Here is a 16,043-nt window from a genome sequence, read left to right as displayed (position 1 = left end):
CACAATCATCTCCTTTGTCTTGCTCACGTTGAGGGAGAGGTTGTTGTCCTGGCATCACACGACCAGGTCTCTGACCTCCCTATAGGCTATCTCATTGTTGTCGGTGATCAGAGCCATGACCAGCCTTTCAAAGCACTTCATGGCCACAGACGTGAGTGCTACGGGTCCTTTATCATTTAGGCAAGTTACCTGAGTGTCCTTGGGTACAGGGACTATGGTGGTCTGCTTGAAACATGTTGGTATTACAGACTCGGACAGGGAGAGGTTGAAAATGTCAATGTAGACGCTTGCCAGTTGGTCAGCGAATGCTTTCAGTACACATCCTGGTAATCCGTCTGGCCCTGCGGCCTTGTGAATTTTTACAGTGTTTTAAAAGTCTTACTCACATTGGCTACGGAGAGGGTGATCACACAGTCGTCCGGAACAGCTGATGCTCTCATGCATGTTTCAGTGTTTACTCACCTCGAAGCGAGCATAAAGTAATTTAGCTCGTTTGGTAGGCTTGTGTCACTGTGTGCTTCCACTTGTAGTCTGTAATAGTTGGCAAGCCCTGCCACATCCAATGAGCGTCGGAACAGGTGTAGTACGTTTCAATCTTTTTTTTTTTTTTATATTTTATTTTTGCATTTTCCAATTAAGAACATTCAAAACAAAAGTGAAAATATGTTAGATAACAAAGGACAAAGTGACGGTAACAGACGAGCGTAATAAAAAATGATATATACGGTCATACATAATACATAAAAAACATACATGATACATAAATCATAATAAAATAAATAAAAATAATAATGAGACATTGATTCATATGGTCACCTGCTGTAAGCTACATATTATACATTACGTGTGAAACATTATATAAGAATTATATAGAGATTCAATCAATGTGATGTGAGGGGAGATTCTGCATATAGTCAATAAAAGGTTGCCAAATTCTGTAAAATGTCTTTTAACTTATTCCTCAAGCAGTAAGTAATTTTCTCCAGTGGGATACAACTATTAACTTCCGATAGCCACATTGCAACTGGCAGGAGGGAATCCGATTTCCATTTCAAGGCAATACATTTCTTGGCAATCGCTAGCAATATTTCTGTTAGCTTTATAGTATGACTTTGCCTAAGATTGGTGTTAGTATAGTTACCCAGTAGGCAGACCTCCGGGTCTAAAGGGAATGCAACCCCGTGGATTAAGGATATGGTATCGCATACCCCCTGCCAGAAACCATGTCGTTTTGAACACTGCCAAGTGGAATGGAGGAATGTTCCTTCATCTGAGCCACATCTAAAACATAGGGAGGAGATATCAGGGTTGAACTTGTGCAGTCTAGATGGGGTGATGTAGAGCTGATGGAGGAAATTAAACTGGATCAGTCTGTATCTGGAGTTCAATGTGGATGTAACACCATCCCTGCATAGGTCACTCCATAGGCCCTCATCAAGATCAATACCCAGATCTTTTTCCCATCTAAGTCGGGGTTTATCTAGCTCAGGCAGTGTTAGTACTGACATTAGAGCATCGTAAACACGGGAAATGGTCTTGAGTAGTGGTTGGTCTGCATGGCAGAGTTGTTCAATAGGTGACATCTTAGGTAGGTTCCATTGTCCCTTGAGAGTCACCCTAATAAAGTCTCGTAGTTGTAGGTAGCTAAAGAAGTCCCTGTTAGACAAGTGGTATTTCTGTTTCAGCTGTTCAAAAGACCATAAGAACTCCCTCCTCATAACAGTGTTCCAGAAGAGTGATCCCCTTATTATACCATGGTCTGAAGTTACTATTCTGGAAAAACACAGGGTCAATCTATTGTTCCATAAAGGGGTTTTAGGGGAGAGAAATCCCCCTCGTCCGAACAGCTCATGCAGTTTGCACCATGCCAGGACAGAATGTATGATTAAAGGGTTGTCTGTCCTGGTTTTTATAGATTTTCTGTCCCATTTGTAAAACAATTCTGCCCCCGTGTCATCATTTCATCTCAAGCTTTTCAATGTTCAACCATGAGGGGGAGGGACCATTGTCAAACCTCTGAGCCAGAAACCTAGACTGTGCAGCCCAGTAGTACATTCTAAAATTGGGGAGGTTTAAGCCCCCTTGACCGTAATCCAGGGTCAGTTTGTCCAGGCTAACCCTCGGGGTTTTGCCATGCCAGATAAACCATCTGGTCAGCTTGTCGAGAGAGGAAAATAATGCCGGATTGTCAGATTAAAACAACAAGCCCAACAATCAAAAATGAATACACTTGTAGAGATACGTTGCTGCTCGCTTTCCACCTTACTCTTACTAGCTAAACCTTGGCGTAAACTAAAACCTGCGAGCTTTCTAAATTGAAAACAAACGTTGTGAATAGACATTTATGGCTGAATAATTACTGCCCACGGTTAGGGCTGCTTGAGTCTCTTTTCGGGAGAGGAGAAACATAAATGGGGGGGAGCGGTGGGCCTAAACCCACTTATTGCTTCGCCCAGTGGATATTGACTAAACCAAAATATAGTCTCCTGTAAATATAATAGAACTCACCCCAGGGAAAAACGGTTAGTTGAAAATGTACAAATCAATTATAGCGACCGGATAGCGGGGTAAACGGATCCGATATCAGCAGTTCAGTCCAGATAAGAGAAAACAAACAGATTGGATCTTATCCCCCAGAGAGACCGTTTTTCAGTCGCGGTTCGGTTCTTTGAGAAAAGTGAACACTTCTCCCGGTATGTTGAAGATATGGCATCGGCCTTTGTACTGAACTTTCATCCGCGCAGGGTGGATGAGGTAGCCGGTGATGTTCTTCTCCTTCAGTGCTTTGGCGGCAGGTCTGAACTGCTTGCGACGTCTGGCGAGATCGGCACTCATATCCGGGAAAAGGCTGATCCTCTTGCCATCAATGGTGATGTCCCCTTTGGCTCTTGCGAGTTGCAGTATCTTCTCTCTGTCTTGGAAACGGAGGAACCTGACCAGAACGGCACGTGGGGGCTCCTCTGGCCGGGGTTTCGGCGCTGATGTTCTGTGGGCGCTTTCGATTTCCAGCGGCTTGGTGAAGTTGATTATGCCTAGGACATCCGGGATCCATTGAGTGAAGAAGCGGACCGGGTCACGGCCCTCGCTGTCCTCTTTCAATCCCACCACACGGATATTACTGCGTCTGCTCTGGTTCTCCATCTGGTCTACTTTGTTTTTGAGGTAGGCATTATCCTTCTGCAGTTCTATCAGAACCTGGTCATCGAGCGACGGTGTCCTCAACTGTGCTAATGCGCATCTCGGCCTCAGTCGTTCTCAGAAGGAGATCATTCATGGAGGATTTCAGGTCGTCGATGGAAGAATGGAGTTCAGCTGATTTCTTGTCAATTTTCATAGAGAGACCTTTGTTACCATCCTGAATTTCCCGGAGGAGAGTAGCCAGCATGTCTTGCGAGGCTGCCGAGAGCAATAGTCTGGAACTGTCGTCTGAGATATGAGGGCTAATGCTAAACTTGCTAGCTGTGGCGTTATCGTTGTCTTGGGATTCAACGACGTTTTGGTCGTCCTTCTTGCCTCTCGGTCGGAGGTCCATGGCTCTTTGGGAAGGTAAGTATTTGACAATTTATCAGCCGATGTTAGAATATTGTTTCAACGTTGTTATCTAGGTAATAATAGGATAAATTTGAAGAGCTCGGTTTGTCAACGTCTGTTCAGCTCCGCGGCATCACATGTCTCCGTACGTTTCAATCTTAGTCCTATATTTACGCTTTGCCTGTTTGATGGTTCATCGAAGGGCATAGGGGGATTTCTTATAAGTTTCCGGGTTAGAGTCCCGCTCCTTGAAAGCGGCAGCTCTACCCTTTAGCTCAGTGTGGATGTTGCCTGTAATCCATGGCTTCTGGTTGGGTTATGTACGTACGGTCACTGTGGAGACAACATTATAGATGCACTTATTGGTGAAGCCAGTGACTGATGTGGTGTACTCAATGTCATCAGAAGAATCCCGGAACATATTCCAGTCTGTGCTAGCAAAACAGTCCTGCTTCATCTGACCGCTTTTTTTATATTAACCACTGGTGCTTCCTGCTTTAGTTTTTGCTTGTAAGCAGGAATCGGGAGGATAAAATTATGACTAGATTTGCCAAATGGAGGGAGAGCTGTGTGGAGTAAAGGTGGTCTAGAGTTTATTTTCCCTCTGGTTGCACATTTAACATGCTGGAAGAAATGAGGTAAAACGGATTTGAGTTTTCCTGCATTAAAGTCCCCGGCCATTAGGAGTTCCGCCTCTGGATGAGAGTTTTTCCTGTTTGCTTATAGCGGTATACTTGTCATTGAGTGCGGTCCTAGTCCCAGCATCGGTTTGTGGTGGTAAATAGACAGCTACGAAGAATATAGATGGAAAAACTCTCTTGGGAAATAGTGTGGTCTACAGCTTATCATTAGATACTCTACCTTAGGCGAGCAAAACCTTGAGACTTCCTTAGACTTCTTGCACCAGATGTTGTTTACAAATCTACACAGACTGCCACCCCATGTCTTACCAGAGGCAGCTGTTCTATCCTGCCGAAAAAGCGTAAAACCCACCAGCTTTGTTATTCATGTCGTCGTTTAGCCACGTCTCCGTGAAAGTTTTTATCGTCCCGTTGGTAGGATATACGTGATTGTAGTTCTTCTATTTTATTATCCAGTGATTGTACGTTGGCTAATAGGACTGGTGGTCAAGGCAGATTACCCAGTCGCCATCGGGTCCTTACAAGGCACCCCAACTACTTCCCCGATATCTCCGTCTCTTTCTCCTGCGAATGACAGGGATGAGGGCCTTGTCGGGTGTCTGGAGTAAATCCTTCGCGTCCAACTCGTTAAAGAAAAAAATCTTCTTACAGTACGGGGTGAGTAATCGCTGTCCTGATATCTAGAAGCTCTTTTCGTTCATAAGAGACGGTGGCAGAAACATTATGTACAAAATAAGTTACAAATAATGTGAAAAAACACACAATAGTACAATTTGGTTAGGGGACCGTAAAACAGCAGCCACCAACTCCGGCGCCATTCTTAATTCTTCTCTTGGAGACCTTCAATGATACAATCCTGTCTCGGCGCTCTACGGACAATTCCTTGAACCTCATGGCTTGGTTTTTGCTCTGACATGCACTGTCAACTTTGGGACCTTTTTATATAGACAGGTCTGTGCCTTTCCAAATCATGCCCAATCAATTGAATTTACCACCACAGGTGGTCTCCAATCAATTTGTAGAAACATCTCAAGGATATTCAATGGAAACAGGATGCACCTGAGCTCAATTTTGAGTCTCATAGCAAAGGGTCTGATTACTAATGTAAATAGGGTATTTCTGTTTATTTATTTTTTATACATTTGCAAAATTGACTCAACCTGTTTTTGCTTTGTCATTATGGGGTATTGTGTGTAGATTTTATGGGGGGGAAATTATTTAATCCATTTTAGAATAAGGCTGTAACGTAACAAAATGTGGGAACGGGGAGGAGGTCTGAACACTTTCCGAATGCACTGTAGCTTTTGGGTTGTTTCTGGACATTGCCATCTTACTACTGCTCTTAGTCCTTACTAGAGGGATCTATCAGCTATGACGGTGTAGTCTTATACCTCTTTCTCTATCGTGCCAACCAAGACTGTACTGCGCTGCCTTAGATATTTTATTTTTACATTGTCCTTTCCAGCGCAGTTCCAACAACTATGGTGGATGCATAATCGGGTAGGCAAAGTACAGCTTGGGTACATGGCTCCACAAATTCTTCTAAATTGACTATCCTACCTCCACCAAGAAAAATGTCTGCAAATTGTGGGCAAATAAACATCAGGACAATCCTTTTGCAGCCACCACTTGTCCCACTATTCAAAGCAATGCCTGTACTGAGCAAGAGGAGTTTGAATTTGAAATCCTTTTGTATTTCGACTCATGAACCTCTGCAAGCTCTGTTCCAATGGCATTGGCCCATTCAGAAATGGTTAAATGTAGTGACGCATTGACTTGGTGTTATTTTCTATCAACATAAAAAATGTAGAAGATCAAATTTGATTACCTTTTTCTGTTTTATTTTCTAGCTTCATGGGTAAATGTACCCTTACCCACATCAACCTGGACCCCATTCACACATGCTAAAGCAGGTGGTGAGTATGTGGTCTAATTGTTTTGCATGCAGAGACAAATGTGACAAATGTAGCCTAACAAATATAGACATTTGCCTTAATCTTGATATGGTGTACTCTCCTTGTACAGCTAACATTTGATCACCAATACCCACTTCTACCAAGGTATTTTAATGAACTGTATGTGGTATCATTGAATATTGGACACACTATCTGTCATTTATATTTATTATCTTTCAGGATTGGGTGTTGGAAAACAGTGGTCCCAGGTCCCCTGTGGAGGTTGAGCATGGCTCAAGGATTTAACACTTGTTTTCGTAACCTTCCGCCATTGTCGTCGGATTCAAGGACTTTGAATGTGCCTTCGGATTCTGAAGATAGTTTGGCGCACCACCTTGAAAGCCTCATTGAGCATAATGACCTTTCCAACACTGTGGTTTCGCCAGAGAACATTTCCTCGGACTTGAACAGGAGTTCAAACTTTTTCTCAAATTCCAATACTAGTTCTGATTTTGTACAACAGAAATACTGTGATGACGTCGTTTGGCAAGATGAGGGTCAACCAGTACATCATGAAGGTCAGTTTAACCACACAAGCAACAGCTTCTTTACCCCAGCTAGAACAGCCAGTTCAAGTAATTGCCTCTCAACTTCAGGTGCAGACCTAAACCCCCATGATCTTAAACAAGAGTGTGACTTATTGAACCCTTCCATTCCGGAGGACTACTCAGATGTTAGTAGCTGCTCAGAGTCTGATGTTGATAGGACAGGGCCTTCTTGTGAAATGTTAAAACATGGTTCAAATGATACTCCACTAGTTGCAGATTACAAGAAGGAAAATGAATGTGCATGGAAGAGCCCAGAGACCAACACAGATTTCCCAGAAAGCATGTCTACTTCAGAGAGTGAGGTAGAAGAGGATCAAGATGAACCACCAGAGAAGGAAAAGGAGACATTCATGATGCGAGAGAATAAATGCTCAGAGACCTCTGGTGCTCCAGAAAGCCTATCTGTTTCAGAGGACGAGGGAGAAAATAATCATCTGGATGGAGAAGCACATGGGAAAGATGAGATTTGCATGGAGAAATATGGTCAACACACAGATTTTTCCTTGGGTGCCGAAGAAAGCCAGACTGCCTCAGTGAATGAGAGAAAAGAGGAACTGGATGATGAAGCACAGAATGCGGAAGAGGGATGCATGGAGGAAGAGGATCGGTACTCAAATGTCAGCAGCATAGAGGGCCAAAATGAAGGAACCATTGTAAGAGAGAGCTTTAAAGAGAAAGAGGAGCATTCATTATCCCAAGGAACTATGGATTCGCAGGGTATCAATGCATCCAACGCTCAAGATTCTGCTAACAAGCTGAATGATAATACCTGTGCCTTTGAATATCAGGATTCAGTTAAGGATAATGACTCTTTAAAGGTTGCTGGTCAAGAAAATTGCAAAAGTTCCTCTGTCATTTGTGGATTAGGCCTAGGGAGTAGCAATCAAACGTTTGAGTCTTGTTTGGAATTCCCTGAAAATCAATCATTGAAAACTAGATTTCAGGAGATCGTTGGCAGTGGCGCTCAAAGTACAAACTCAACCTATGAAAGTGCGAGTGATTCCATTCGTGCAAGTGGAGGGAAAGAGGATCACAGTAGCTTTGATTTTTTGGAGCGTTGTTTAGGTCTGAACAACTTTGGAATTGAACAAAAGACCTGTATTGAAAATGAGTGGCTAAGACCTATGGATGAGTCAAATGTATCGTCTTGTTTGGAAGAGGACCAGGCATCCCAACAGAACCTAATGCGACATATCGAGCCACCAGACCTTGTGAGAGCTGGTCTTGAAAACACAAGAGAGACATTTCATAAAGTATTCACGGCAGATGATGAGCAAGAACCCCCAGTGCTAAGTGAATGCTACGGTGAACCATTGTCAAGAGAAGATTGTATGAGTGACACCGAGGGTAATCAGGAAAGGGGGGAGACCGGGTCTATTGATTCAACTGAGTTGAACCAGGAGGGAGGAGATTCAACTATTGATAACATTGAAGACGAGAGGGATTTTGAGGACCAAGCAGCTCAGTTGCAATCCTCACTGCATCTGAGGAAAAGCATGCACCCTATTGTACTGCTCAGGAACTCCGAACTAAAAAATGACACAGATGGGGCTTATCAGTGTGCAGCGTGCCAACAGGCCACACAAAGTATAGACCATCTCATTGAGCACCACCATTGTAACCACTCTGAGAACAAATTCAATTTCTGTCAGATCTGTGGTACTTACTTGACATGTGATTCACTAGCCAAGAAACATCAGTGTGGTATTATTGATGAAAACGCAAAACTCTCTTCTAATATGAAACCCCAGAAGAGAAAATCAACCGGGCATGCTTTTCACAAATGTAGATACTGCACACAGACATTTTACAGACTGTGTGATTACAACAAGCATGTGCAGAGCCACTCGGGTAGAACTGATCACACGTGTCATAGGTGTGGCTCTAACTTTTCACAATGCCGTAGCCTGAACAGACATTTACGTGAAAAGAAATGCCGGCGTCGAAGTTCACAAGTTCCTGGTAAACAGATTCAAACAACCCCACGTATCAGCATTTACAAAAAGGGAACTGTCCTCCCACCAGACAGCCCCTATGCCAATCTTCCAGATTGTTTTGTGAAGCTAGTGGACATTTGCAAGGAGCATGTTTGTCGTCTTTGTGGGAAAAGCTTTGCAAGCAGTGCAAAACTCTACAAGCACGGATACAATGTACACCATACAAAAACTAGGTCATATAACGTTCGGCCTAAGTGTCAGAACACATACAGGTCATATAAGTGTCAGAAATGCCTGATGACATTCAATTATTCAAGCAATTTTAGCAGGCACAAGAAAAGATGCAAAGGAGCTGAGACGAATGAGAAATTCAAGTGCCCTCTTTGCCCACGCGTTTTCAAATATTCCTACAACCGGTCCCGCCATTTGCGCGAGCAGTGCATTAAAGACTTTACACAGGGAAGCTCGGGGAAAGTTGAAATGAAATTTCGATGCCCCTTCTGCACCACCACCTTTAGTAATGCATCTAACCGACATAGACACATAAGACTGGTGTGCCTCAAGGAATATATACACAATGAGACTTCAAGGACCAAAGCTGAACGCCAGGAAAACATGGCCCAGAAAGAAACACAAAAGCCGCCACTGAAAACGACACTGAATCAAAATGAGCCGGGTATCAAATGCAACTACTGTCCGGCCGTTTTTGCTCATTCTTCTGGAAAGTACAGACACATGAGGAAACATAAGTTGTTTGAAAACACTGGAAAAAAGATCAAGTTCAGGTATTCAAGCCTAGTTCCCATTTCTAACAACTCCAAGGCTAGTATTGAGGAGCCCAAAGATGGTCCACTCTCCAGTGAAGCCAGCAGCCAGCCCTTTTCCTGTCTCTTCTGTGGAAAATGGTTCAACACTTCATATTCCCTGAAGAAACACATCTGTAGTATGCACATGGGTGACAAACCATATCGCTGCCTTGAATGTGGAAAACGTTTTGGGAAAGAAATCCATCTTGTCGCTCACAAAAAAGTGCACCAGCGAAGGATACAGTGTACTGTTTGCAAGAAGATACTTCCTACCATTGGGGACTTGATTCAACACAGGCAATCTCACATCAAAAAGGGCATGCTTCAGTGCCCAGACTGCCCATCGCAGTTCCAGTACCCAGTGTATCTTCTTCGACATATGGCATCACATCACAAACTTCAGCAAGAGCAGCCACTCAAAGAGAAAAAACAGAGACACCCCTTAAAACTTGAGCCGATTGGGTCCTTGCCACCACTCAAAGAGCAGGAAGAGGAAGAAAAGTTGGGGTGTCCCCTATGCCCAGAGGTCTTTCACAGTGGCACAGAACTGAGTAGTCACTGCCTAAACCATGTATCGGAGTCCTCTTCAAGTTGGTGTCCATTTTGTAAACGCCTCTTCTCTTCCCGCACATCTTTGGTACGCCATATACGCATTCATACAGGGGAGAAACCATTTTCTTGTCAGAGTTGTGGAGAACCTTTTCGTCGAAAAGAGTATCTCCAGTTGCACCAAGAAAAGTGTCCAGGTCCACAAAGCAAGCAAGAACTGCCCACTATTAAAGAAAGTGAAGATGTCTCATCAAAATCTTTGGTGACAAGAATAAGGAAAGTATACAAATGTTCATACTGTCCTCGGGAATTTGAAAAATTGCCCCGTTTATTACTGCACCACAATGGCCACATGCAAAATACAGTAACCCCCTGTCCAAAATGTGGTAAATGTTACAGACAAAGGCGCAAGTTACATGAAAGACTTTGCAATGGCTCAAACATAAAATCTGTAGAGCCAGTGAGCACTGTCTGGCATCCTTGTAGGAATTGTGGGAGGAAGTTTTCAAGGGATTATAATCGAGATGTCCATGAGAGGATTTGCCACTCTGTAAAGCCCTCGCAAAAAAACACCAGCAATTCTGGCAACTCAAACATACATCCTTGCAGGAATTGTGGAAAGTACTTTACAAGGAGTGATAATCGGAATTTCCATGAGAAGACTTGCAACTCTGCCAATCCCTTGCAAAAGAACACCATAGAGATTGGGACCAGTAGCAGGGACAAGTTGCAGCACAAATGCCCCCACTGTCCAAGCAAATTCAAGTACAGAAGTTTTCTCCTGAGACATATTGGGTCACACACTGGAGAAAGATCATATCCATGCATGCACTGTGGTCACAGCTATGGAATCCAGTCACGATGCTTACAGCATGAAGCTTTCTGTGATGGTGTTAATAGACAAAAGCCACCAAGCGCCAGCCTTGGTGAATATAAGTGCAATATCTGCACCAAAATCTTCATGAAATCCCGAAACTTAAGGCGGCACATCCTAACACACACAGAGGTCAAGCCATATCGCTGTAAGGCCTGTGACAGCTGTTTCTCCAGACATGATCATCTAAAACTGCACCAGAGTCGCTGCAAAGGGAAAAGACAACGTTTAGAGGTTCGCATTGCCAAAATTAGTCTTGCAGATGTTGGAATGGGCTGGCAAAATAACCTGAACATTACCAATTCAGGAAAGCAACAAGGGTTTGACTGCAGCATATGTTCAAAGAGCTTCCCCACTCATAGCATTATGGCCCGACATATTGCCATGTCACATGCTATAAGAACCGTCAGTTCATTTACTCGTGAAAAATCGCTTAAGAGACATATAAACATCAGTGCATGTCAAAGAATTTATGCAAAAACAAAGCATTCAGAAAAGCTAAATGTTACAAGCCCACCATCAAGAGAGACAAACCGACTCCTACAGAGGCTCCAGCTGCAATATAAAGACAAACGCAAATTCAAATGTACTTTTTGCCCTCGCCTTTTCAAAAGTGGTGAGCAATTGAGGGTGCACACCCGCTTGCATACAGGGGAGAAACCTTTTGGATGTTCTAATTGTGGTGAGAGATTTATCCGTAGGGACTACCTGCAGCGCCATTTCAACAGGTGCAAAGGGGAACCTCTTGACAGAGTGCTTTGTGACAGATGTGGCGATGTATTTTCGCAAGACGAACTCGAGAACCATCAACTGACGTGTGTTGTCAAGTGTAAATCACCTGCCCGTGGTCGAACTGAGTCCACTGCTCGCAGTCCCCCAAAAGGGTTCTCCTGTGCTAATTGCAGTGCCCGCTTCTTGTTGTTCTCTCAGCTCCAGCAACACTTTCTCAATACGCATAGAGACACTCCAACAAATCAGGCTTCACCTCTACAGGAGCAGTTGTCTAGCATGGTGAACATAAAAGAGGAGCCTATGGATGAAGGATATGGTGACACTCGGCTGAATAGTGATAACAATCTCATGCTTGATCAAGACAGTGATCCAAATAATGATATGAACAAACCCATTAAGTGTCCACAGTGCAACATGAACTTTGGAAATAAGGGTGGATTTGCCAGACACATGCATACACATTTAGGACAATACCCATTCAACTGCAAGAAATGCAATAAAGGCTTTTGGAACAAAAACTTATTTCGGACACATGTAAGGAAATGTAGACTTGTAAAGGTCACGAAGGAAGAAGTTAACACTGACTCTGTAATTACTTCAGAGCTGGATCCTACTCTTAAAGAGACTGTCCTAGTCTTCAACCAAGGTTCCAAAACAACAGGCACTGGGGTTCTGCAGACTAATTTCTCCTGCAAAGATGACTTGAATGATTTAACACTGCAGAATTCCTCTGGAAATCAAGGCAAAGGAAGATCTTCCCATGATAGGAGAAATAGTGGTCAACAAGTCCCAGGCAACAAGTACCAGTGCTCAGAGTGTGATAGAAGTTTCACAGATGGGCTTCTGCTCATCAGCCATTTAGAGGACCATGGGCGCGAGGAGCTAGAAAGAAAAAAGAAATTCTGCCAGCCTTGTGGTAAAACATTTGCTAATCCTTCAGACCTAGCAAGGCATATGAGAGGCCACTGGAATGAGAAGACATTTTCTTGCCCACAATGTCCACAGACTTTTCCCTGCCCTTCTGACCTTGACATCCATAGAACTTGTCATGACTCAAATAGACCATTTGTCTGCAAAGAGTGTCAACAACGGTTTTGGACCAGTCAATCTTTAGAAAACCATCAAAGCCAAGCACATTCAAAAGAACTAATTCATACATGCCATGTCTGTAACAAGAACTATTCAATCAGAAGTTCACTTGTTAAACATATTAGGATGAAGCATCAAACCCAGAAGAACATGGATGTTGTTATCCACGTGAAGGAAAAGGAGACTGCAGTGCAAGAGGAATTTGACATGGAAGTTGATGTGGATGGAGGAAGTAATGCAAGTAATGAAGATGAAAATGATGCTAATGAGGACAATGACTCTGACTCTGCAGACTACTTCCCCTGCCATGTCTGTGGGAAAACGTTCACCACATCAGAAAGCCTTGAGGATCACCAACGCTGTCACCTCGGTGAAAAACCTCATGAGTGTGCAGAATGTGGCAAATGTTTTTTCCAGGCAGGGCAACTGCAACAGCACCTTCGGAGCCACAAGTCTGAGTATCAGTGTCAAATATGTGGCAGAGGCTTTGTCTCACTCTTTGCCTTACGCAAACACAAGCATACTCATGGAAAGAGCCGTCAACACCGTTGCTCCAAGTGCCCGCTCAGCTTCACAGGGCCCTCGCAGCTGGCAGAGCACATGGGCACTCACCGCGATGACAATTTCCCTTGTGATATATGTGATCGCACATTCTCCTGCAAGATGAGTCGGGCAGAGCACCGGAAAATCCACATTGAGACAGACGATGTTCCACCACTTTTACTTCCACCAGAGAAGACTGCATCCTCCTCTCCTACTGCCTCTTCCTCTACAATGAAGCACCTTCAATATCGTTGTGGGGTTTGCAATGAACGTTTCAAAGAACCAGAACAACTGTCTGAGCATGGGTGCATGGCTGCCAGAGAGCGACCTTATTCATGCCAAGAATGTAATAAGCATTTCTTGCATGCATCTCACTTAAACAAGCACGAGCTCAGTCACTACCAAATACCACAATCATATGTGTATCAGTGCAATCAATGCCACATGAGTTTCAACTACCGTCACAATTTTGTCAGTCATTTAAATAAACATGGTGACGATGAGGCTGCAGCAGAAGCTCTGAAAGGAGGCTCAGTGACAAATGCTTGGGAAACTGTTTCAGAGAAGAGAACAATTTACAAATGCCCCATTTGCTCTCACAGGTTTGCTCATGCCATAGAATTGGCAAGTCACCTTTCAATACACTCTGAGAACACGTTTGCTTGCGGTGTTTGCAAGTTGACATTTCCCACCAAAAGCAAGCTTGCTGAACATGAGCGGAGCCATCTGACTGCTGCAACACATTACGAGTGCACGGAGTGTGGTCAGAGCTTCTTGGGCAGTGATTTCCCCCAGCACCACTGTGCACGTCGGCAACATGCTGTTACAGACCATGAACGCCCACATCTGTCTAATAGACAGTCAATGGAGGAAGAGGTGGATGTTGGGGAGGACTTCTTTAATTGTACTGTCTGCTTAAAGCGATTCTCTTCTCGCGATAGTCTCCAGCAGCATCTAAACAAAGAGCATCACAATGAACGGCCATTCAAGTGCCAGTCTTGTGGAAAGACCTTTGCTCTGAAGAGATATCTCAGAGACCATGAGCGAAGACAACATAAGTTTGGCACTGAACGAGCCCACCCGACATACAAAGCCACGGACAGTGTAAGTCAGTACAAGTGCTCAGTTTGCCCCAAAACATTAACCTCGGCACACGACCTGTCATTGCATATGAAAGTGCACACCGAACAGGAATCTGGAGGAGACCACCGTTGTGACATGTGCTATAAATCATTCAGTCGACTGTTTCTTCTCAGGCAGCATCAAGAAAGTCATGTTGGACAAGTTGTATATGAATGCACAGAGTGTGACAAAGCGTTTGCTTTCCCACATCTTCTAGAGGAACATCAAAAGACTCATGCTGCTGGACCATAAGTCTTTTTCCCACCCTCAAAATCCTCCCACTAACTAAATGTAAAAAGACAAGTTGGACAATGGACATAGAAAAGACCTCCTGCATCACTGATTGTGTTCAATTATCCAATGAACTCAGTAATGTCATAGAAATGTTTTTTATTTCTGGTGCTGTTTGCAGTCATCAAGCAATTTTGTGTTCACACTTCCATCTTAATCGTTTAAAGTTTTTGATTGGCTCACAAGATGTTTAACTGTGGTTTTTACCCCATGTCTTCTCAGAAATGTTTGGCCTACAACCTGGTTTGTGAAAAGGTTTATATTTACAGATTTCCTCCTATTTTAACATTTTATATCTGGTCAGAACTGCAGTTCATTGATACTATTACCTTTCCATAGAGCACTAATTTGTAATAGCCTCCATATTCAATTGTATATAGTTGTTTAAATGTCTTTATGTGCCCTGAATGCAATTACAAAAGTTTCAGTTCACGTTACACAAAGTGAAATGTAAGCTTTTGACCATGGAATAAATTCCTTACTCTGATCATGTGGAATGGGTTGTCACTGACAGTTTTAGGAATCCATATTGACCCGGTTGTTGTTTTCTTCTGCTGGCTAATCCATTACTCTGCCTAACCTTCTAAACATATTATCACTTAGACTTTAATAATGACGTGGGATACTTTTAGCCATGTATGATCCATGTAGCCCTTCTAAACTTTCCAAATTCAAAACCACAGCATTGTGTATATTATGTAAATATGACATGATCGTAACCATTTAAGTATTTGACATGAAATTGACCATTGTTGTAAGCTATTAATTTTCCCTGTGTTCAGAAACATTCTATCATTCATTCAAATGCCTTAAATATGTGTTTTGGATGTACTAGTTCAAGGGCAACATTTAATGACATTTTTTCCTTATTGGGTGTTACTTTTGTATGAAAGATATTTCAATCAAAAGACATTAACAAACAAAATAAACCAGTCAATCTGTTGTATTCTTATTGATAACTTTATTTTAACTGAGTGTATGATTGTCTTTTTGATTATAAAGTAAGAGGATCTTGAAACTGTAGTTGTCACAAGCAAAGTAATGTTTGCTCATGCATTGGTTTTATATATACTTTTTTGTTGACTTAATTTGATTTTCCAAATTTGATAGTTGGCTTATGCTTTTACACTACATTCATCTTTTGGACATTTGAACAGGTAAAATAAATTGTGCCATGCCCATGCTACATAAACTGAGTGTACAAAACACCTTCCTAATATTACGTTTGCCATCAGAACAGCCTCAATTTGTCAGGGCATGGACTACAAGGTGTCAAGTGTTCCACAGGGATGCTGGCCAATGTCTATGCCAATGCTTCCCATAGTTGTCAAGTTGGCTGCATGTGCTTTTGGGTGGTGCACCATAGTTTTTTTTAACTAGGCAAGTCAGTTAAGAACAAATTCTTATTTACAATGACGGGCTACC

At 43.0% G+C, this 16,043-nt stretch overlaps 1 protein-coding gene across 1 annotated transcript in view; it reads left to right on the top strand.

Annotated features, from left to right (window-relative positions):
* The window catches only part of LOC115177528 (uncharacterized), a 32,275-nt gene extending 16,711 nt beyond the window's left edge, over positions 1 to 15,564 (top strand). The window contains exons 2-3 of the mRNA XM_029738402.1: positions 6,023 to 6,088; positions 6,308 to 15,564. Of these exons, the coding sequence (XP_029594262.1) occupies positions 6,357 to 14,579 (8,223 nt within the window). The 5' untranslated portion in view covers positions 6,023 to 6,088; positions 6,308 to 6,356 and the 3' untranslated portion in view covers positions 14,580 to 15,564. The remainder of the gene's footprint in view (positions 1 to 6,022; positions 6,089 to 6,307) is intronic.
* The last annotated feature ends 479 nt before the right edge of the window (positions 15,565 to 16,043 follow it).

The sequence above is a fragment of the Salmo trutta genome, chromosome 37, assembly GCF_901001165.1.
Source record: "Salmo trutta chromosome 37, fSalTru1.1, whole genome shotgun sequence".
In the NCBI taxonomy this organism is placed as follows: Eukaryota; Metazoa; Chordata; class Actinopteri; order Salmoniformes; family Salmonidae; genus Salmo; species Salmo trutta.
Note: the sequence above shows the minus strand (reverse complement) of the source record. Positions and strands in the feature narration are given on the sequence as shown.